General features: G+C 37.4%; 1 protein-coding gene across 14 annotated transcripts in view; it reads left to right on the forward strand.

The window, feature by feature from the left end:
- The window catches only part of LOC131553612 (transcription factor COE3), a 122,561-nt gene that overhangs the window by 37,450 nt on the left and 61,817 nt on the right, over window positions 1-23,294 (forward strand). For all 14 annotated transcript variants that reach the window (XM_058798381.1, XM_058798380.1, XM_058798382.1 and 11 more), the window contains one exon: window positions 840-908. In XM_058798381.1, the coding sequence (XP_058654364.1) occupies window positions 840-908 (69 nt within the window). The remainder of the gene's footprint in view (window positions 1-839; window positions 909-23,294) is intronic.

Genomic DNA, 23,294 nt, shown 5'->3' on the forward strand with positions numbered 1-23,294 from the left:
GGTATCTGTGTCTCTTGCTGTAAGAACTCAGTCCTGCAGGAAACACTACTGCAAAAATATTTCTCTTCTGACTGATGATCTCAAGCTGATGAGATTAAACTTAATTGGAACCATTTTCACAAAGCAGGCGGCACCAGTGGTCTCACCAGTTTGGTTGGCAAAGGGTGAATGGGCTAGGCGGGATGTATTTAGGGGAACCACATGCCACCAGATGAGGTGCCAGCCTGTGGCGAGGGCATGGGCAAGGGCAGAGGTGATGACAGTGTTGGAGAGGAGCATTTGGGAGAGAGCCGCTGCACCAGGACTTCTCTGGGTGCTGTCCAAACTGTCAGAGGCTGGCTGAGTGACCTTGGCGGGGGCCCAGCCCAGCTGGAGCACAGGGCGAGAGGAGAAAGAGGGCGACCTGTCAGGCAGCCACCAGCTTGAGAAAGACTTGCCGGTCACCACATAGCTCCATCCTTATCTCTAAAGGAACACAGCAGAGCATTTCTTCTAAGCATGAAAGCAAAGTGTTTTGTACACTCATACATAATTCTGTGGTCATTGAGCGCATTTTTGTCCTTTTTCTTTGGTTCCAATTCAAGTCACTGCTCTCAAATACTGCATTTACAAAATCTAAGTGAACATCAAGCAGCTTGACTAATGATACAGTCAATGTTGTATGTTGCTCTCTAAAACAATAGTAAATATAAATAAATATATAATTATATATGTAAAAAGAGAGAGATAGATATCTTTACGTATTGATATCAGTGCTGAGGTAGAAATTCCTAAAACATTCCAGTATCGATCCAACCCTATTAGATAGACATGTAACTTATGTCTTTTATCCATTTCAGCCGGTGTTGTGACAAGAAGAGCTGCGGGAACCGAAATGAGACGCCATCTGATCCTGTCATCATTGACAGGTAAGAACATCTTTCATCTTCCTCTTGCCCTCCAAAATGGAAAGACTCCTGCATCTACGGGCATCTGGATATTTTATTAATGTGCATTTTGGGGGGCAAATCCTGCATCCCACAGCAGGACACAGCCGCCAAGTGAGCGAAAGACAGTTTGTGTAGACATGCTCCTCTTGACAAACGCAGCTCTTGCAGCAACCACATTTGGGATTCTGAAACATTTAGAGATACTGAATATGATTCCAAACAATTTAGCTTTTTTTCCCCAATGGGTTAATGTTTTTAGTTTTAGGTTTGCTAACTGCTTATTCTGTTCTTAATACCTTCTCTCAAACTCTTTACCCTGTTGACTGGACTTCTACCCTCTAAAAGCGTCTGTAGGGAGGTTCTGTAATGACTGGAATGGAGTGGATGCAATTGTGTGAGAGAGTGTGCACTTCCAAACAGGACAGCAGTGAGAGTGTCCTCCTAGGGCACAGGGGTCATTACCAAATCCATGTTGGCTCGTTAGACTGGCCTTGGAGCGTATCCAGCGGACAGAAGTGAAGGGAGCCGGAAATCAGTGACCCTCCCTCTTTCTCAACACACACACACACACACACACTTACAAAAGCTCGTACACACTACCACACACAAAATCTTCTCACCTCTAGCTGCCATGGAGTGCATCTGATTGGTGTAAGGTCCGAACCTGCAGAGATGATGTCACCTTTTCATGCTCTCGGTGTCGTTTATGGAATGTACCATTATTTAGCCACTCAGTAAATGACAAAACCCTGCAGCCATTATTGCGGCCGCACCAGCAAACAAACTACCAATAATGCCAATTTACTAACAACCGACGGGGCGAGAGAACCATCAAAGGCGCAACAAAATACGACAAAAGCGTGCGCAAGAGCGTTTGAATTTTTCATCTCTCTACAATGAGGCTGATATTGCCATCTGAAATGTTTCCTCTGGGAGTAGTCGGAATGAATGGCGCTATGTGGGGGCTGAATCGCTGATGTCTAGCGTGTGTGTGTGTGTGTGTGTGTGTGTGCCAGCCACATCCCAACTCCTCATTACGCTGACCAAAACCCATTCTAAAGTGTTTACGGGTGACAGCGGATGCGTGTGATTTAAGACAGACCGGTCCATACGACTGCATTTTAGCGCCCTATTAAGATGGGCAGTATTTATAGGAGCGCCGCCCTGAGCTCCTTAAACCAACAGATAAATCAGTTCAGCGCGAGGGACGGCCGCCGGCCCGCCATGCAAATCAGCTGTAGCGCCCGTCACTGTAAAAGGCTTAATGACGGCCATTCATCCTGCCCTCCACAGTCTCTACCTTTGTTTCAAGCACAGATCTGCTCTGTAAATCAAGACCTGCTGCGCACGGCTGTTCGGCCCCATGCATCACAAATAAGAGCCATCGCATGTGCACGCTTGCATTAACACAACCAGACCTGGTGGCGTTCAAAGGAATCATTTTTCACGCCTGCCTCTCCGTTAGTTTGGTCTCATCAATTTTGCCCCATTGATCGTGATGTTTACTGCTAATGGGGGCGATAAACAACAACAAACAAAGAGCTTCACTTGATTCTTTTTGATTTCGGCCCATTATTGGCTGTCACGGGAGATAAGGCAATTACGGTGACACAGTCACTTCCTGTCCTGTTCCAGCTTCGCGAGTCTATTCTCGAGTCCACTTAGTTGGGGGTTAAGTATATGTCAGAAAGGTCAGGGGTTGTATCTCATGACTCCTTTACTTACACAAACCGGGAAGCACTTGCATTACATGCCATTTGCAGATCAAGAAGTGCTCAAGCAATGATGGGCTGGGTGAAATATCGCTCTGCAAGCTTTAAAACAGGTGTTAGTACAAGCTAATATTGCAATTAGATCGTCCAGAGAGTTCTCTTAGTTGGACAATAAATTGTGCGGTGCTGTCAGTGCTTAGAGCAGGATGGGGGAGTTTGGTCTAATTACCTCCTTTTGCCTCCCACCCATCCAGCCTTGAATGTTATGGTCATAATTCCCTTCTATGCTTTTCATTTCGAGTCATGCACAAGGAGTGAAGCATTGAAATGAGACTGTAGATAAGGGTTAACATCTATGTCCATGTGACCTTACTGACCTTTGCTCCATGTCTGTGTTTACAAAGTGTCTCTCCTCTTGTCTTTGTCAGGAAAGCATGTTTTCATGAAGGTCCTGTATGGCACAATGTAATATTATTTTATATGCAGTCAGAACCAAAAGTCTGGGACAACATTGGAAGTCTTGGAGTAGACAATACTTTCTACTCCAGAAAATACTAAATGTAAGGGTATTGATAAAATATTTTTGACATTGACTATATTCTTTTGTACAGGTCAGTCTCTTTTACAATTTAATGTTTTACACAAATTGTTACACTGATAATATGATTTGTAAAAAAAATTATATATATATATATATATATATATATATATATATATATATATATATATACACATACACATACTGTGTAGTTTCAGTTTCAAATTTATTTCAGGAATACATGGACACTCGGCCCATAGTTCCACAAAATCATAATGACATGGCATATAATCTTTTCTTCATTCCATGATATACAATGCCAATCTCCATGCATCCCCCGAATCACAAACACTTGACACGTCAATACATACATCACCAACAAGAACAAGATCACCGAAGTATTTCTTACGTAAATCCTCATACAAGGAGCAATCATACAAAAAATGCTTCTCATCTTCTATCACAGAAATATTTGATGTTAACTTACAATAACTACAGATTCTCTCTGCCATTGGTGTATTACTCCATCTGCCTGTTTCTATAGCAAGATGATGACTTGAACATCTAAAAAGGAACAATGATCGTACCAGTTGCATGTGTGTGTGTGTGTGTGTGTGTGTGTATATATATATATATATATATATATATACACACACACACACACACAGTATATATACAGTGGGTTCGGAAAGTATTCAGACCCCCTTAAATTTTTCACTCTTTGTTATATTGCAGCCATTTGCCAAAATCAATTAAGTTCTTTTTTTTTCCTCATTAATGTACACACAGCACCCCATATTGACAGAAAAACACAGAATTGTTGACATTTTTGCAGAATTATTAAAAAAGAAAAACTGAAATATTACATGGTCCTAAGTATTCAGACCCTTTGCTGTGACACTCATATATTTAACTCAGGTGCTGTCCATTTCTTTTGATCATTCTTGAGATGGTTCTACACCTTCATTTGAGTCCAGCTGTGTTTGATTATACTGATTGGACTTCATTAGGAAAGCCACACACCTGTCTATATAAGACCTTACATGTCAGAGCAAATGAGAATCATGAGGTCAAAGGAACTGCCTGAAGAGCTCAGAGACAGAATTGTGGCAAGGCACAGATCTGGCTAAGGTTACAAAAAAATGTTCATCACCTGTCCAATACAGTCCCAACAGTGAAGCATGGTGGTGGCAGCATCATGCTGTGGGGGTGTTTTTCAGCTGCAGGGACAGGACGACTGGTTGCAATCGAGGGAAAGATGAATGCGGCCAAGTACAGGGATATCCTGGACGAAAACCTTCTCCAGAGTGCTCAGGACCTCAGACTGGGCTGAAGGTTTACCTTCCAACAAGACAATGACCCTAAGCACACAGCTAAAATAACGAAGGAGTGGCTTCACAACAACTCCGTGACTGTTCTTGAATGGCCCAGCCAGAGCCCTGACTTAAACCCAATTGAGCATCTCTGGAGAGACCTAAAAATGGCTGTCCACCAACGTTTACCATCCAACCTGACAGAACTGGAGAGGATCTGCAAGGAGGAATGGCAGAGGATCCCCAAATCCAGGTGTGAAAAACTTGTTGCATCTTTCCCAAAAAGACTCATGGCTGTATTAGATCAAAGGGTGCTTCTACTAAATACTGAGCAAAGGGTCTGAATACTTAGGACCATGTGATATTTCAGTTTTTCTTTTTTAATAATTCTGCAAAAATGTCAACAATTCTGTGTTTTTTTCTGTCAATATGGGGTGCTGTGTGTACATTAATGAGGAAAAAAAATGAACTTGAATGATTTTAGCAAATGGCTGCAATATAACAAAGAGTGAAAAATTTAAGGGGGTCTGAATACTTTCCGTACTCACTGTATATATATACACACAGTATATATACAGTATATATATATATATATATATATATATATATATATATATACCATAAATAAACAAGTATTTATTCATATTAATGTTTTATATATATATATATTTTTTAATTAAATTATTTTATTTACACCTTTTTAAAAATATACAATATTAAATATATTTCTTTTTATATGAAATGCATATATAAATTTAAAAAATGAAAAAGAAAATGTGTATGTGTGTGCCAGAACATAACCCTATGTATGTTTAACCGTCTGTATAGGATTTTGTCTTCATGTATATACAAATGTGCATGTGTGTAACTTAATCTTAACCCTTAGTTTGACTGTTTGTATGCGTTAGAGCTGTGTGCGGTTGTACATATATGTGCATGTCTATGTCAGTGCTTAACCCTGTGGGGGTGGCTGCTGGTTTTTGGTTATCAGCCTCTCTGGACTCTTCCCAGCAATCGGGTTCTATTGATCGAGCTGCGCGCCCATCGGTGCCGGCCAGATTAAGAGTATAGATTTGCAATAAAAGAAGGACATTACTGGGCAGCCTGGGTAAAATTGAAAAAAATGATGAGCTCTTGGAAGTGGAGATGAGTCAGAGGTAGAAGAGAAGGGTGTTAAAGAGGCAGATTTTATGTACGTGTGTGTTAGAGACACATTACAGGCGGATACTGTACATGTATGACATTATACACTCAGGACTGGGAAGTCTTTAATGTGCTTTAATGTGGAATATCAAGAGGAGTGATGCAACTATTTTATTGATTAATAATTTTTAGAGTAATAATTTCCAGTCACTTTTAGTCGTCACAAAAGGATAATTTTATTGTCACATGAAATGCTTCTTAAAGGAATAGTTCAACCAAAAATGTAAATTCTGTCATCGATTTATCATCCTCCACTTGTTCCAGCTGACGGTAGCCTTTAACTTCCATAATATTTTTTTCCATACTATGTAAGTCAATGGCTTCCGTCAACTGCTTGGTCACCAACATTCTTTAGAATATTTTTCAACAGCTAAAGAAACTCATCCAACTTTGAGGTTTGCTATGCTGTATATTGTTTTAGGTTGAATTCATACTAGGTCTGTCCGTAATGCAGGTATGTTTTAGTGCGTGTGTATGTGTGAAATATGAATGATCATGGTGTGTTGTAGGGGCAGGTGGCCCGTTTGGCTGGTTCAATAATTCAGTATATCCTGTCCCTCACAGGGGGACCTGCCTTGCTCCCGATTCCGCTCTCGTACACACTTCTGTGGAATAGAGAAGAAACAAAAGTCTGAATAGAAAACGAGAGCGATTTTTGAGCATTCTGCAGTGGCACGGCTGTAGCCCTGGTGGTGGCACTCTGATAAAAACAGTGACAGATGCAGGTGAAATGAGGCCAGTCGCATGACGATGTGGAGCGTAAAGTTCCCATTGCGATTCTAGAATGGTCATCTCTCATTAACCCTGAATCTATTGAGCCATTTTTACCCAAAGCACCCCCATCAACTGAACACAATCATTGCTGCGCTTTCAGCCTACACTCTAAAAGATATTATGTTTTTGTGCTTTTTTCGTATAGTAAATGTAGAAAGATGAAGGGAGAATGGGATAATGACGTGTTGCAGGCCTGATTCAAACCTATACCGCCACAGAAGCACCACAGCTGAGTGTGTCTTGGGAAATGACTCTGATACATATCATATCTGATCGTTTCAACACTAATCTCGCAGCCACAACCTAATGCAAACGTGTGTTTTTATCTTAGCCATAACGCGATGATGACCTTGAGTGGCCGACTGAGAGGATTGAAGGGAAATACGGCAGGCGCTGTTTGTGCTATAGACCTCTCCTCTTTCATGCGGGCTATCTGTTTCAACTCTCGCTACACCAGCTACACAGCCAGGCCTGCAAATAGAAAGCCACACAACCACAAGCACCTTCCCTCTCAGTTCTGTTGTTACAGTCTCACCCTCTGCTGCACAGAAGCCTCCAACAGAAGGTTAACTCACTGTAACTTATCTGGAGCACCAACGTCCTCATGGACTTGGATGTTTACTGGCTTGTTGTTGCAGTATCATCCATGTGTGCCACATATGAAGACTTGCTTTTAAAGCTGCAGAATTGTTAGTTTGTTCAATCCTAAATGCATCCTATATTCATAGCCACCCTTATGTGTGAGCAGCACCTTTTTAAAACATTTGTAGTTTGGCCAGACCATGACCTGCATATAGACCCATGCTGATCATGTCCTCTATAGGAAAACAAGACCCTTCCAGCTTCATGTGGTAACATGAAATAAGCCGGTTTAAATACCCCCCCCCCCTAAAAACAAACAAAAACAAATATATAATATATAATATAAAACACACACACAAATACATACAGTTGTGCTCAGAATTATTCATACCCAAGGTAAATATGATCAAAGGCAGCTGTGAAAATAAATCTGTATCATTAATCCTTTTCGATCTTTTATTTTAAAAAAATTACAAAAATCTAACCTTTCATTGGAGAATAACAATTCAAACTCTCCTCCTCACCGTGCATTAGGACGATATAGACATACGTCATCTTCCAGACAGATTTGTAATGTCTTTAGTTGATTGAAACCTCTTAATTATTGCCCTGATGGGGGAAATGGGGATTTTTAATGCTTTAGCTCTCTTCTTATAGCCACTTTCTAAATTTGTGAAGTTCAACAATCTTTTGCTGCACATCAGAAATATATTATTTGGTTTTACTCGTTGTGAACAGTGATTAAGGGAATTTGGCCTTTGTGTTTCTCATATTTAGAATCCTGTGAAACAGGGTGGACAATTTAATGCTCCTAGTCACCCTGGTGTGATAAAAAATGTAAATATGAATAGGAATATACTTCAGAGATATTTTACTCATAGGAATGTCTAGGGGTGTCAATAATGGTAGCTAACATGCATTGGAGAAAAACATTTATTTCATAATGTGATTTTCCCCCACTTTCACTTTCACTTTTTTATTTATTTATTTTTTTTTTTTACTTCAATTAAAGGTTAGACTTTAAGAAATTTTTAAATGAAAGATCTAATGGATAAACAATGCAGACTGATTTTCACAGCCTTCTTTGATCATATTTACCAAGGGTATGAATAATTTTGAGCACAACTGCTCATATATATATATATATTACCAAAAACCTTTTCATGTTTTTTTCATTATGTTATCATGTATTTATTGTGTTTTATTATGTTTATTGTGCTGTTTTTTAAAGTTATTTTTTAACCTAGTCAAAATAACCCAGCTGCATTTCGATTGAGATTAATTGGAATGCACAATTAAAAAAATGTGATTTCTGTATATGTATATTCTTTCTTATTTCTTTTTTTCATAATATATCTCAAATAACTCATATTCTCATAATTTGTTTTAGCAATTTTGTTCTTATGATTTGTTTTATCCTTTAATGTTTTTACATTCCTCACTGATTTAATCATTTCATGTATTTAAAATATTTTTAAACGTTTTCATTTTTTTATTTGACTCAAAAAAACAAAAAATAAAATATTCATAAAATATTTCATATATTATTTTTCTCACTGATTTTTATTTTATTTTATTTTTTACAATTTGTTTTTTTATCAAATCTATTTTTTTTAAATCTTTTAGTGTTTTTGCATTCCTTACTGATTTAATCAATTCACTTATTTAAAATATTTAAAAATGTTTCAATTTTTTTTAAGTTTTGTAAATAAATTTATTTGACTAAATCAGGGGTGTAGAAATTATCTGAAAAGTTGGAGAACATATTATAAACCATATCATCCTGGCTAATACATGGCTCATGAATATTATCTTTAACAGCACTTTTAATTTGACACAGCATCTTAAAAATATGGATATCATGGCTTAAGCCAATGCCTAAAAAAGCCTTGACGAAAATTCCACCTCCTTGCTTATAAAGTTGTCATTTTGTACATCCGGCTACAATTGTTTCTTCACACTGTGGTCACCTTGGTCATTTAAGCTATTCACTACATTAAATTACGCCAACTAAAGTAATTTTAATGGTCAGATCAGGTAGAAATGGATAACAAGTGCTTATTTTTCAGTGTGCTTTTTTTGTGGTGAATCATACCTATATCTGTTCTTCGTTGCTGCTACAAGACACAAAAAGCTATGTGCAAAAGGTCTGCACTTCTACTCACTTAAAAACAGATGAAGCAGTCGGTGAGGCTGGCAGGAGTTACAGCAGAGCGAGGGGCATCTGTAGTGCCTGTTTACAGCTCTCTATGGGGAAGAGTGTGTTGTGTTTGCATCCAGAGCCTGAGGTTAGATGTGTCTGGGAGCCTGTGGGGCCGACAACATTAGGCTCAGGCTTAGTCACAGCCTGCAGAACGGCCCCGGGCCCTGCAGGGATGGATGTGCTCCTGAGGGCCCGCTCTGATGGAGAAAGAGAGAAGCAGAAAGGCAGGAATAGAAGGAGGAGGAACTCAAACAAAACAACAACTACGCATCTGTCAGTTCTTACACCATTATGCAGTGTTTCGTGCAACTTCTTCAGGGATGCTGATAGATGCTTGGAGCCAGATTCTCCAAACAGCCAGGTGAGCATCTCCTCCTTCCATTGAACGGCAGAGCATGTTTGGGGTCATGGGAATCTGATCGCACCCCCTCCAGCAAGCGTGGAAGTGTTGCAGCTAAATCCACCCCTCCAGTGCCTGTCACTAATGCTAGCATTATCCCTCGCTACCCCTCTGTGAGGGAAAAGCTATCGATCGCTTCTTCCTCATCCCTCTGTCGACATATTGCTGCCTCCTGCGGGTCTCAAAGAAGGAACGCTGGGTGCTGTGTAATCTGGGAAACTAAACACAGTCAGGGGCCCTCTTAGCCACACCCCAGTATTGACTAAGATCATGTTGACTTGTCTGAGATATCGCTGAACTGGGCCTGAACTCAGAGTCTAACCCATATTCTGATGCCAGAGAAGTACAGTATGTGATTTCAGACTAAAATCTGATAATTATGCTTTGTATTTTGCCTAAAATTGCCCCGTTACTGTGGTAAAATCACTGTAATGACTCATATAACATCTCTAGCAACAAATAGTTGATAAAATGTGAATGTTTTATTATCCAATATGTCCGGCCTGCTTTCTAGCTACTGTCTGATAAATTTGCCCAAATGTATTTACTGTATTTATTTTTTATTAAGTTTTTTTTGTTGTTGTTGTTCTCATAGAATGTCCAGATATTTTTTAATTGTCCAATGTCTTAAGCAACAACAACAAAAAAATTGATAACATTTGTAAATTTTAATATCTAATATGTCCAGCTTTATATCTATTTTCTGATAGCTTTACCCAAATTTTTTGTTGCAGTTTTTCTCATAGAATGTAGGTTTTATTTATTTATTTGCAGGTTGTTCTCTTAAAAATGAAAAATAAAGATCTTTCTACATATAGATACACAGTATCATCCACACAAATCCCCACACTATCATGGTAACAAACTTGTCACTAAAATAATGCAATGAACATTAATTTAACAACAGAAGATGCAACAAATAACTGATTAAAACACATAATTATTCAATAAAAAAAAAAAAAAAAGTGAAGTGTTACACAGGGAATTTTGGAAACATTAATTTATGGTTAATTTCCAAAAGTTTTCAGTTTAACAGTATTTTACAGCAAAATTAAATGAAACACCATTTTTTCTATTGAATATACAGTAATTATTTATTTTAGTATCCAAATATATTCTTTTCTCTTTTTTCATGAAATATTTCATATATTTTTTCTCAGATTTTTTTTTTTTTTTTAGAATTAAATTTTTTTTTTATTGTTTTTGCATTCCTTACTTGCTTAATCAATTCATTTATTTAAAATATTTTTTAAACATTTGATATTTTTAAACATTTGAAAAAATGTATAAAATTTGTAAATTTCAGTATCTTATACATCCAGCTTTATATCTGCTTATGTCTTTATATCTACTCTCTGATTTTTACAATATATAATAAGCAAACTGTTACCCTATTAACAGATTTTTTTACCATAGCATTTTTACAATTTTGTACTGGTAAAATTCTTATTTTTTCAGATCTGTAGCATCAAATAATTGATCAAATTTGTTAATTTCAGTGTCCGATACGTCCACACCACTTTTTATCTACTCTCTGATAACTTTACCCCCCTCTTACCTTAGTTACACGAACGTCTGTCCAATTAAAAACAGTCCTAACGAGGCCCTGCTGTTTTGCATCAGAGGGTACGGTGCCATGCTTCATTAAGGTGGCTCTATCCATGGTGCTGATTCTGGCTAGCAGATGTGAAGGGGGTTTGCTTGCTCCTCCTTAAGCTGCTGAAAGTGTAGAGCAGTCCTGTCGCCCCATGGAGATCCAGATCAGCGTGGGGCTCTGTGCAGGTCATGGTCCGGTCAAACTGCAGATGTTCTCGAGAGGTGCTCACGTATAAGAGTGGTTTTGAATACAGAATGCATATGCGGTTAAACATATCAAATTTAGTTCTGACCTAAATCTAAATCGTAGTTTATATTCTGTTTTTCTTTTAGGGTTTTGTCATTGTAGTAAGCATTTTAGTTGTATGTCATGGCCTAACCAGATGTAAAGCTTCTAGTATCGTAGTTTTTTGTTGTTGTTGTTGTTGTCCAAGGTAATCATTTTTCTAAATATTTTCCCCCTATTTTCACGTTGAATGTTTGAATATATTAGCATTTAGTAGTAAAATAGTATTTTAACCTTATTCAATATTCAATTATTTTCTCTCTCCTTTTTAATTTTTCTCAAAGAATTTCTCTTTTTGCATTTTATTCCCGTCTTTTAATATTTACATCTTTTCCCCTCATTGAACATCAATTTTTTTTTTCCAGTAAATAACTGGATATTTTGTTATTTTTCTCTTTTTTGGGGTTTTTTTTTTTCTTAATAAATAACTGAATATTTTAATTTCAATGAATCTTTTCATTGGATATCTGAATATTTTTCTCATTTATTTGTTTTCTATTTTATCATTTTTATAATATGTATTCAGTATTCAGTTTTCTTTTTTTCTTTTTCATCTTTCAATATTTACGTCTTTTTTCTCATTAATTTCTGATTTTTTCTTTGTATTTGTGTTTTCGTTTTCAGTGATTAACTGTATGTTTTGTATTTAATTAAATATTTTCTCCATTTTATTACATTTTTTGTTTAATGGAAATATAATTATGTATTTATTAAATTAATATTATTTATTTATTGGATTTTCTATCATTATATATCTGAATATTTTTCAAATTCTCATAGAATTTCCAGTCTCACTCTAAAATGTCACATCAAATGTCTTGTGAACTTAGTTTAATGCTAATATAGAACTGTGTGCCGTGGGATTTTAGACCATTGAGAATATACTATAACCTAACCAGAACAATGGGACAAAAATAAGAAACCAATGGACCGACAGAACATATAATAAAAAAACTTCAGTCAACATTGATAGGATTCACTATTTCTCTCTTTTTGTTTTGTCAGGTTGTCTATGATTAGGAAACAATGTTATGCAGTTGAACACAATAAACATACAGTAAACAATAACGAAAGCATAAGAAAGGTCATTCCACCTCTAGACTTCCCAACTGGATCAGGGAGTGATTTGTGAGCTGAACTCTACAGGTCCAAATCTAGTCAACCTCACCTCCGAAATCCCACACAGCTGAACAGCAGGAAAACACAGCGGTATAGAACGTCCTTGATGTGGTTTTGAATGAGTGCGATTTATCCTCCACCACTCCATCTATGCTTTCTTTTTCCTTTCCTCCCTACGTCCTCTGGGTCTCTCGCTGTCTCAGGGTGCAATCTGGCCTTGACATGCCCAGACCAGCATATAAGCGGAGAAAGAAGCACAGACCAAGGGAGAGGGGTGTGGAGGACAGAAGTGATGGTGTGGATGAGGGTAGAGGTGGGGTGGAGGGCAAACGAGAGAGAAAGGCAGGGGCTGGATGGAGGCAGGTGGAGAAATGGAAATGGAGTGAGAATGGAAGAGGGGGAGGGATGGCGGCCAGAGGAGATTGGAGAGAGAAAGAGGAGCAGATTAAGAGGGTATTGATTTCTATATAAAGATCCATAAATCTGATGTGGGCGACCGTGGCAGCGTAGTAGCCAGCCACAGGAGACTGCTTTAGGGACTGACCGTTACATAATCACAAACATACTGACAGACACACACAGATCCTTCCATTGAGATGTTATATTGTTTCAATGAACTGCTGATTGACTTCTATTGCAATTCAAAATGGTTATTTTCTCATACCAGTTCAAATCAGCCAACTACAATGAAATTACAACACAAAAACAGTTTCAGTACCATTCGAATGTTTTTGAAAGAAGTCTCTTATGTTCACCAAAGCTGCATTTCTTTGATGAAAAATACAGTAAAACATTTAAATATCATTCCTGTAATATATATGTAATGAATTCATCAGCTATTATTCCAATATTCAGTGTCACATGGTCATTCAGAAATCATTTTAATATGCTGATTTTTTTCTGATTTTCAATTTTGAGAACATTGCTTAATATTTTTTGTGAAAAAAATATATTTTTTTAAGATTCTTTGATGAATAGAAATTTCAAAAGAAAGAATATAATAGAAGTAGGAATAGGAATAGAAATATTTTGTAACAATTCAAAACTCTTTACTGTTACTTTTGATCAATGTATTGCACCTTTGCTAAATAAAAAGTGTTAATAAATAAAAATAATGACATTTTAAAAAATTACTAATAAAATAAACATTATAAAAAATCTCTTACTAATTCAAACTTTTAAACAGTATTGTTTAATATTTTATAGACAACAATTTACATGTAATTTACATTTAATGTTTTCGTGATTCAGTAAGTGATTCATGGTTGTTAAACTCCACGGTGTTTTTTTTTTTTTAGTCTGCTATGTGAAAACCCTAAATCTAAATGTTTTGAAAAGTAATAGCACACCCATCCTCAAAAAAAAACCCCACATGATTTAAAATGTTTGTTGCACGAGCAGTACATTTAATACTTGGTTAGAAGTGTGTTAAATCACAAACCCTAAGTATGAAGAATTGTAATACTGCTGTTTGCCTTAAGTGCCTTAGTAAACACCACTAATTAGTGTCCACCATTACATAGAGAGCTTTTCCCAGTGCAGGGATTGCTTGTGATGAAGCCTGGCTTGTGTCTGAGTTGTGGCGGTGTAGTTTATTGTGTTGGTGTTTGTCTGGGTTGGCCTTTGTTGTGTTATGTGCAACTGACATAGATCTCTAGAGCCAGAGGATCATGTATATTTGATGCTTTGTTGTTGTTAGTAAGACCCCATAGTTTAAACCTCACACACATGTACAGTATGTATGTGCACAGTTACAAATGCAAATACTTACGTTCATAGTATTATATACAGACATTCTTGCATAGGCATGTCAATTCTTATTCATACTCACACACAACTCTGTGCACACACTCGTTTGCCCACCTGAAGCTATATACACCTCTTGTTAGAATTTTATTGGCCCCGTAAAAACACACCGTCTCTCGCTTTCCAAACGAATACTGCCTCTACACGCAATTACACACACACTTTCTCTGTCTGTCTTTCTTACACACACACACGCCGTTTCTATATTTCTCAGTCTCTCCAACAAACACACACACACACACACACACACACACACTCACACAAAACACAACACAAATCAATACCAATTTATAATTCAGGATTGCTGGAGTTTGGGTTTTAGGGCAGGCCAGCATCCAGCCTTCATAAATATTACAGTGTTATTGACTGGATCCGAATGAATTGGAGATTTTTTTTCTTTCCCTCTCCCTCTCTCCTTGCCCCCTTTCTTGTTTCAGGGTGCCGAGCAATAAAGCTCGCTTTTATTTATTCCCTTTGAGTTGGAGATGAGAGGCCTAACTGGACAACAAATTTGATCCCAGGAATGAAATAAAGTGGCTAATGGTGGGCAGAAGGGGATGCCCCCCCAAATCTGCGGAGAGTAATGTAGCGTGTGCTGGGATTGGGATAAGTGGGGCGATTTGTCTGAGCCGTGTCCCCTCTGGTAGCCAGAACCGGGTGCACTTTCACATGGATTTATGCCCTAAGTAAAAACACATTGTCTTGTAATACATTGATCACTCGGACCGAAGCCAGGGGTGCAGTCTCCACCGCCAGAACGGAACGAGTTAGTGGCCAGTCAGATTGGGTTTTGATAACTTCAGTTAACTGTCATTTATTTTTACAACTTTTTTACTTTAAAAAAATTCAACATATTAAAATTAAATTATATTTGAAAAGAAAAATCAAAGCTTAAATTTGTAAATAAAATGATGTTTTTTTACCACTTTGAAAACTATCTTTTTAGAAATGTTAGAAATGATTTTGACAAGGATTATAAAAAATGTTATTCCGTAATGATGAAAGCAATGTTTACAGTAAAATTCTACTTTAAAATCTGATTGGACAAGCCATGTTCAAAGATGATGTAAAAGAGTACCATAATAAAATAAAACCATATAGGGCCTACAGTTATGCTAATGAGTTATACTGGTGGATTAATTTATTTTGAATTTTAATATCAGTGCATGATTATTGAACATTGGTGTCTTTTATTCATTCAATATCTTAATGTCAATATCTGAAAGCAATAAACCATTTGAGGTTGTGTCACAGTTAATTTACCATAATGAAGTTATGAAGATATATAAGATATAAGATATTTCTATATTTAATATTAATATTTCACAACTTTTTTAATATTAATAAATAAATATGTTAATATTTTACAGATTTGTACTATTAGTGATTCGAGGCCATAAAAATTCAGTGTTACTTGGGTGTTGTAAGCATTTGCAAGTGCATTGCTATGTGGTTGATAAGGTTTTTTGAGAGCTTTTTAGGGTGTTGCTTTGTGGTTACTAGGGTGTTCTGGGGGGTTGCTTGCTAATTGCTTGAGCGCTCTAAATCTCTAGGTATGGCTCCCTCCTTCAGTGTAAGTCTGGGACTTTTTGCATCATTTTATATGGACTGCCGGATGAAATATTCTGGTTAGGTTGTTAAGTACAAAAAAGGCTTGTAATATATACACTTGCCTTTATGCTTTATTGTATTTCCTCCAATTGCAGGTAATACATCTACTATTAATAATAATAAGTAATTTTTCATGACACTCTGAAGTGAATTTTTATGAAAAAATTATATTTTTCAGTGGAGTGTCTCCAGCTGTCATTTTCAACAGTTGGGGGGGTACAGAGCTGTCAGGCACATAGAGGTGAATAGACTGAGTGAGTGTGTGAGTGTGTTTGGGGAAGATGATGTCTCTAACCCTCTTCTGCTAGTGGTCCCTGGCATGTTGTATCCAGACACAGTGTGAAGCACTCAAGTTGTCCAACATACACGGAAAGAGCTGGTTGGTTAAGTCCGGTGAAAATACACACACATACACACACACATATATATACGCTTCAGTTTTCCCTGACCTACCCCTCCACCCACCCCCACCTCGCATCTCCTGGGGAGTCTCAGCCGATGAAAGAAAATCAATCATGTCATAAAACAGGGAGCAAAAAAAGAAAAGAAAAAGAAAAACCTGTTTTTACCTCTGCAAGTAAAACCACCAGCAGCTATAAACTTTCCTGATAAAACCCCAATGCCATGCTACACACATTCACACACAGTACAAATAAAGCACAGGCAAATTTAAGTCAGTTTGACTTGCTGTTTGCAACCCAGTTTACTTCTATAATTTGATTGATTTCAGAGAAAAAAATGAGGGCGGGTAATTTGTCCAATGGGAATTGATTGAATGTTAAAAGCCAAGCAGGTTTTAACATTCTTATTAGCGATTACAAAGTCAAATTATTTCTTTTTTCTTTGAAATAACATGCACTGATGAATAGTTCACAGTGAGACTGGGAATGGTATTTTGTTTTCCATATAATGCATATAAAATGTTTTTGATATATTATGGAACCATTTTGTTATATGTATTGCAATAATTTAATGCTTTTTCCTGTATGAAGCTTACACAGTTTTGAAACAACATAAGTAAATGATCAATTTCCATTTTTCAATGAACTTTCTGCTTAAGGCTTGTGCACTTTCACACAAAACTTACAGATTTACATATCTTCACTTGCACGCATTCAGAAGCATGCATTTTGCACATACACACACACTCTCACACTAGTCCAGAGGCCAGGTTGCAGGGCTACTGACTCCAGAGAGATGGGGGGATTTAGGTTTTCTCGTTCTCTTCTAGCAGTCAATACCGAGCTCATCAACCGGCCCGTTTTAATCCCTTAATCAACCACAGCGACTGACGCTTAATTGGGCCAGGAGTCCAGTAAAGATCCCTTCCTTCACCTCTGATCCTGTCAACACTTTACATAAGGGCCACCGCTCACCCCTCACGCATCTTAACCGTGCTGCGGATTCTACCAGTAAGACCAATAGTCAGCTGAGAATAAGAGTTTCTCGATCAGGGCTTTACCTTCTGTGTGATTGACTGCAGTTTTAGACATTGCTGCAATACTAACAAGCTTACTAAGATATCTCCACATGAGTTAAGCTAGACCTTAGAGACATTTAAGCCAGGCTTGGTAAATGTACCTGCTGTTTTGTATCGCTCATTTAAGGGCAGGTTTTCTCAAAGTTCCTTAATGATAAAGGATACATGCAGAAGCCCAAGTAAAACCATCTGTTTTTCGCACACCACGGCTTGAGCTGTGAGGTACCATCTATGGCGTCTCCAGCACACATCCCTACAATACTCTTGCAAACTGCCCAACAAAAAATGAATTTATTGATTTCTTTCTGACCACATGCATGATTTTTCCTATTTTTCCCCCTCACCTGAGCCGAGTGATCTATATGTCCCCTGACCTGGGGTAATGGCCAGGCTGACCATACATACTGGCTCTGAAAATACCACCAGACAGGTTGCAGTTGGTGTTATTGATCATTCTATCTACAGTCAAACCAAAATGTACATTTCTCACATTATCACAGTTTATTCGCTAATAAACAGTTAAACTGTGTCAGAACAAATTCATCTTGATAATGTCAGATAACTGTAATAGAAAGGTATGTAATGAGTTAGGCTGAATAGCTGCAGCTGTTAAATTTAAGTACACAATTAGATAATACCAATTTAGGTCAACCAATGCTCAATTTTGTTCAGTCTGTGGCGTAAAAAGGTTGCATTAGCAAGTAAAGAAAAACACTTAAGCAAAACATGGTCAGGTCAAAGTGTCTGAATAATTTTTGGTCCCAAATTTTTATCAGTTTTACTGGTAGTCCACTGTATGAAGAATTGTTGGGTATAATATGTCACAGTTTACTTTATTTTGCTATCCTCACTTACATAAGTGAACTATAGTGTCCTGCACCCATTGGTAAAAAAAATAAATAATAAATCCGGTGTTTGACTGTATCTATCACTCTATATTCAAAACTAAAAGACTTTTTAAAACATTTTTAGTACGTGAAAACACCTTTTTTTTTCTACCGCCAGTAGGGTCTAACTGTTGAAGTTAATGAGCCAAACCTTGACCCTGGAACGAGCAGCTAAAAGCCATTCAAGCTAGCATTAGGTACCAATGCACTGTGGGAGATTTTTCATGTTTTAGAGAGTGGCTTGATTTTGTCAGATGTTTTTGCTTATTTTCATTCTTCACCCCATTATACCTAATCATTTAAATGCGATCGCTTTGATAAGTTAGCGTTGGAGGGCCAGTAACACTTTTTAGCTTCGCCATGTGGGCCAACTGTGACCGACCATAAGCCATTGTGGGAAAACAAATCCAGTGCTTTATCAGGCAAATTCAGGGGTTGGTTCTCATCAGGCACAGTCTGTAGGCAGTTAACGGCAGCTTTATGACGGGAGCAGAGAGATCAGTCTCTGTAGACGAGTCCGAGTAATGAAAGGCAGGCCGTTTGTCTCTCTCTTTTTCGTCTTTACGCTAAAGGCTCTGGCTGCATGGAACTGTTCAGCAGGCCCTGGTGGATGCTAAAGGATTGTTTGTTGCCTGCTAATCATGACCGCCGTGTCTGCTGAAGGAGCATTTGGCAGTGGCAAACGAGGAAGAGAGAGAGAGAGTGGGCACCGCTGCTGCCCAGGCGTCTTTAGCGGCAGTAAAACCCTCTTAGTGGGTAGTGCCATCTGGCCGAGCCCCTTGTGGGGGCGTAATGTGCCCGAATCGCGGGGTCGAGATGCTTTACTACCCAAGCCTGCCGGCTGCAGATGGCACGGGCAGAGCCACTAGAAAACGCCAAGGTCGGGCACGCGCTGTGGCGTGGGATTCACGGCGCTAAATGGCATGGAAAGCATTTGATGGTGCGCTGGACAGACAGCGAGGCATCTGAGGGCCCAGAATGCATCTCCCAGCATCCATCAGCACAGAAGCTCAACGCCTCGGTGCGCAGAAGCAGACCTAAATGAACATCAGGGCCACTGCTGCTTTATTAGACAAAAATGAAGCACTGAAGTGTTGTTTAAATGCCGCTGAACGATTGCAGCACAGAAGTTTCAGGTCAGAAAATCTTAAAGATTTTAAAGTTCTCTATGTCTGTTCTTTCTGGTTTATTAGACAAAACTGAAGCACAGAAGTGTTGTTTAAATGCAGAGTTGGGTATAACACATTCAATAGTAAAACAGTAACACAGTCAATAAATTATGTTACTTAAGTTACAAATGCAGTGTTAAAAAATCTGAAGTAAAAATCATGTTTTGTGTGTCAGTATGCCCTTTAATAAATCACTCGAGAATGCGAGCTAAAATGTAGGCCTTTAAATGTTTATATGTTTGCGCTTCTCAAGCTTGGTTTCACGTGGATGGTTATCGTATAAAGTGTGATGTGCGTGGGTGTGACCACATTACAGATAATGAACTCGCGTCGGTTTTATACGGATTACTTTGTCAGAGAATATTTGTTTTCGACATGACTTTGTTTAAAAATAGACACTTCAAGCTTTCTTTAGATATATTTCTCATGTCTGTGTGTCAAGTAGTTGCTGAGTTTTCTTTCATTTTAGTGACGCATTTCAGGAAGATATTCGCGGAGACTGAGAATGCAGAAAGTTCACTCTATTTGTTTTCTTTATTTTACAAAGGCACAATGTTTTGTTGATATGATATGAGTGTACACAAATAAAAGTAGACCATTTACAGTTTCAAATGATGTATTACTTTTCTCTGTGCGATCAAAAATTACTAAACATTTTAAGTTCTTTTCGCTGTTATCAGAAAAAGTGCAAGTGATAGTTCAAGTTGCTGTTTTGATACTTATGTTATTTTTTCGGTCAATATTAAATTACTGAAAGAACTATGAGTTTAACTTTGTAGCGCATTTTTTAGGTTTGATAACTTGAAAAGTAAAGTAAACTTAAAAGTAACTCGAAATAAAGTAATTAGTAATCTGATAACTTTTCAAATGCAGTAATCAGTAATGCAATCAAACTACAATTTTAAAGAAGTAATTCGTAATTTGTAGTGGATTACTCTTTTTGAGTAACTTACCCAACACTGTTTAAATGCTGACTGATGACATGTAAATTTCAGGCCGCAGAAAATTTGTGTCTCTGCCATAAAAATGTGATATAGTGGCTGTGTGCATAAGTGTGTGTATTTAGGTATTTGTGCATGTGTGAGTGGGTTCTGGGCCCACTCCAGAAATCCCACGTCACCCGTGAGGTTCTTAGGGACTCTTTATGTTGTAGTGGGTGGCAGCTGGCAAAATGAATAGCCATTTTAAGAGCAGTGAGACAAGAACGGGCACAACGCACAAAGGAATTTAATAACTATGCAGTCACCATCAAGCAGAAATGAAATAGAGAGAAGAAAAGGTATTGGGAGAAGTAATGTTTTTATTTATTTTAGCCTGTTTTCCCTTCACCCTCCATCCAGACCTCCACAAATGGGCCGGGGGTCCCAGAACTCACACTGCTCCCGGCCAGAGATGAGACTGAAAATTAATTTTGGGCAGGGTGGGGGTTTCATTAAATTCTTTTTTTGGCTCATTTCCCTGAGTGGTCCCTGAGCTGAACACCCTGGCATCAGTGGCGTCTGTGCCAAACCAGCCCCCAACGCCCAGCACCTATAAGAGAATAACCAGGCCCACGGTGCACAACAAAGACAAGACGGAAAGTTGATGCTCAGATGTCCAGACACAAGTCTTAAAATGTCCCATTATTGATACTAATTTAACATCATCCTTTGTGTTGTATATGGTACACATTATATAAACAGCATGATGTGGCTAATTCAAAGTTTAGAATAGTGTCATGCCACTTTCCAGCACACTTGACTATTTCCTTTTATATTTTATATTTTTATATTATGAAATGTAGCAGTATAAATTGACTGATTTTTGTTATTTTATATATTTATTACATTTTTAACATTTGCTCAGTGAGATACTTCTAAATATATTTGACTTTTTTTTAAATTGTTTCAAATTATAATTGATTAATTAACCTTTTAAATTATTATTATTTTTATTTTTTTCAGTAATTTTATTTTTATCTTTTAAAATTTAAAACAGTATTTTTGTTTCATTCTAGCTGATCAACAGGATATTTTTTTTAGTTAATGTTCTGTTATTGCACTTTTTATTCCAATAAATATGCTGTAGCAATAAATCATATTTTTGTGAATGTTTCTGAGAAAACAAATATTTACATCTCTCTAATAACGGCCAATTAGGTCATTTTAGTAAATAGATACTTCCGTGGCCTCTTGTGCGCGCATTTGGTGTGTGAAGCCTCTTTCGTGCGCTTTATACTGACACTTTCTGAAAAGCTATCAGAAACCATCTAGCCATGCTTTTGTTATTTTTTGCGATATATTTTAGAGCAAATTCCTACCTTTTCTCTCAGTTGGACTCAGGAAAATTGAGTTTTCAAGGTGAACATCCCATTACTGGAGAAGGTTGACAAATTAATTTGGTGTGCGCCTTGTTGCAGTGTGGGTAGTGATAGAGACCAGCCTGTCAATTTGAGAAATGAGGGCCTGCTCAGGCAGCCAGATGGGAGTGAAATTGAACAGCACATTAGCTAATTACTTATGCAAATCACCCGGTCTTGCACCTTAACTTAAGCACGGTGGATGATACTCAGGGCGGCTGGAGAGTTTTAGATAATACTAATCCTACTCCCATCACCCACACGAGCACATCTTTACCTGCTGAGAAAGCTCTATGAGGAATTGCTCACAAATAGCTGAATGCACAAACATACGCACACACGCAGCTTTCCCACTCTCGTGAGCGCACGTGCGCACACACATACATGCAAAAACAAAGAAACACTTGTGAACCCGAGAGAAAACAAAGAGCTACTGGCGTAAGGGGGAGAGAGTTTATTAAAACTGTTGAACTGGTCATATCTGCCCGCTTGCCAACAGTTACTGTTTGCGCAAGTGCTGTCTGTTGCTTTTTTTAAGTGTAAAGGCTCTTTCGATGCCACACGTCAGCGTTGTTCAATGCAATTGAACTCTATGGAGTGAAGCGTTAGCTATGGCTTTACCTTCGGCTATTATTTAATACTTTCTCATCTTGGGTTTGCTGTTTGGTTTTCATGCTTTTATGTTAGTAGATTTTTTCCATTCAGTGGTACATTGAATCACATTAAAGAGCCTTAAAGAAATTGTTCAGTTGTTGTTGTTGTGGGGAAATTCAGTACAAGCTCAGTTGACAGTTGTTATTATGGCATAATGTTGATTACCACAAAAATTATTTCTGCTTGTCCCTCCTTTTCTTTAAAAAAGCAAAATCTGGATTATCGTGAGGCACTACCAATGGAAGTAAATGGGGTCATTGTACAATCCTATATATATACCTGAAATAAAATAAGTTTTTCATATTTGATTTTATTTCAGTTATCATATATAATGGCCAAGGCAACATTTCTTAAATAACTAAAATAACTAAAACTAAAATAATTATGAGTAAAAATTATATACACATATGTAAAAATAAAAAAACACAACAATAATCAATTTAACAATAATTAATAAAACTTTAGCAAAAATGAAAAAGAAAACAGGAAATTTAAACTATAAATGCCACTGCCAATATGCAAATGATAATATATATATATATATATATATATATATATATATATATATATACTCTGTTTCAAAACGTTTGTATACGGTATACGGTAGCCAACCAGTGTGTGTTAATATGCTTTTAGTGTGGGGAAAAAATGCCTGTTAACCTTTTCTCTGGAGTAAGATTCAGTTTTACAACTT

The sequence above is a fragment of the Onychostoma macrolepis genome, chromosome 14 (assembly GCF_012432095.1).
Source record: "Onychostoma macrolepis isolate SWU-2019 chromosome 14, ASM1243209v1, whole genome shotgun sequence".
Taxonomy (NCBI): domain Eukaryota; kingdom Metazoa; phylum Chordata; class Actinopteri; order Cypriniformes; family Cyprinidae; genus Onychostoma; species Onychostoma macrolepis.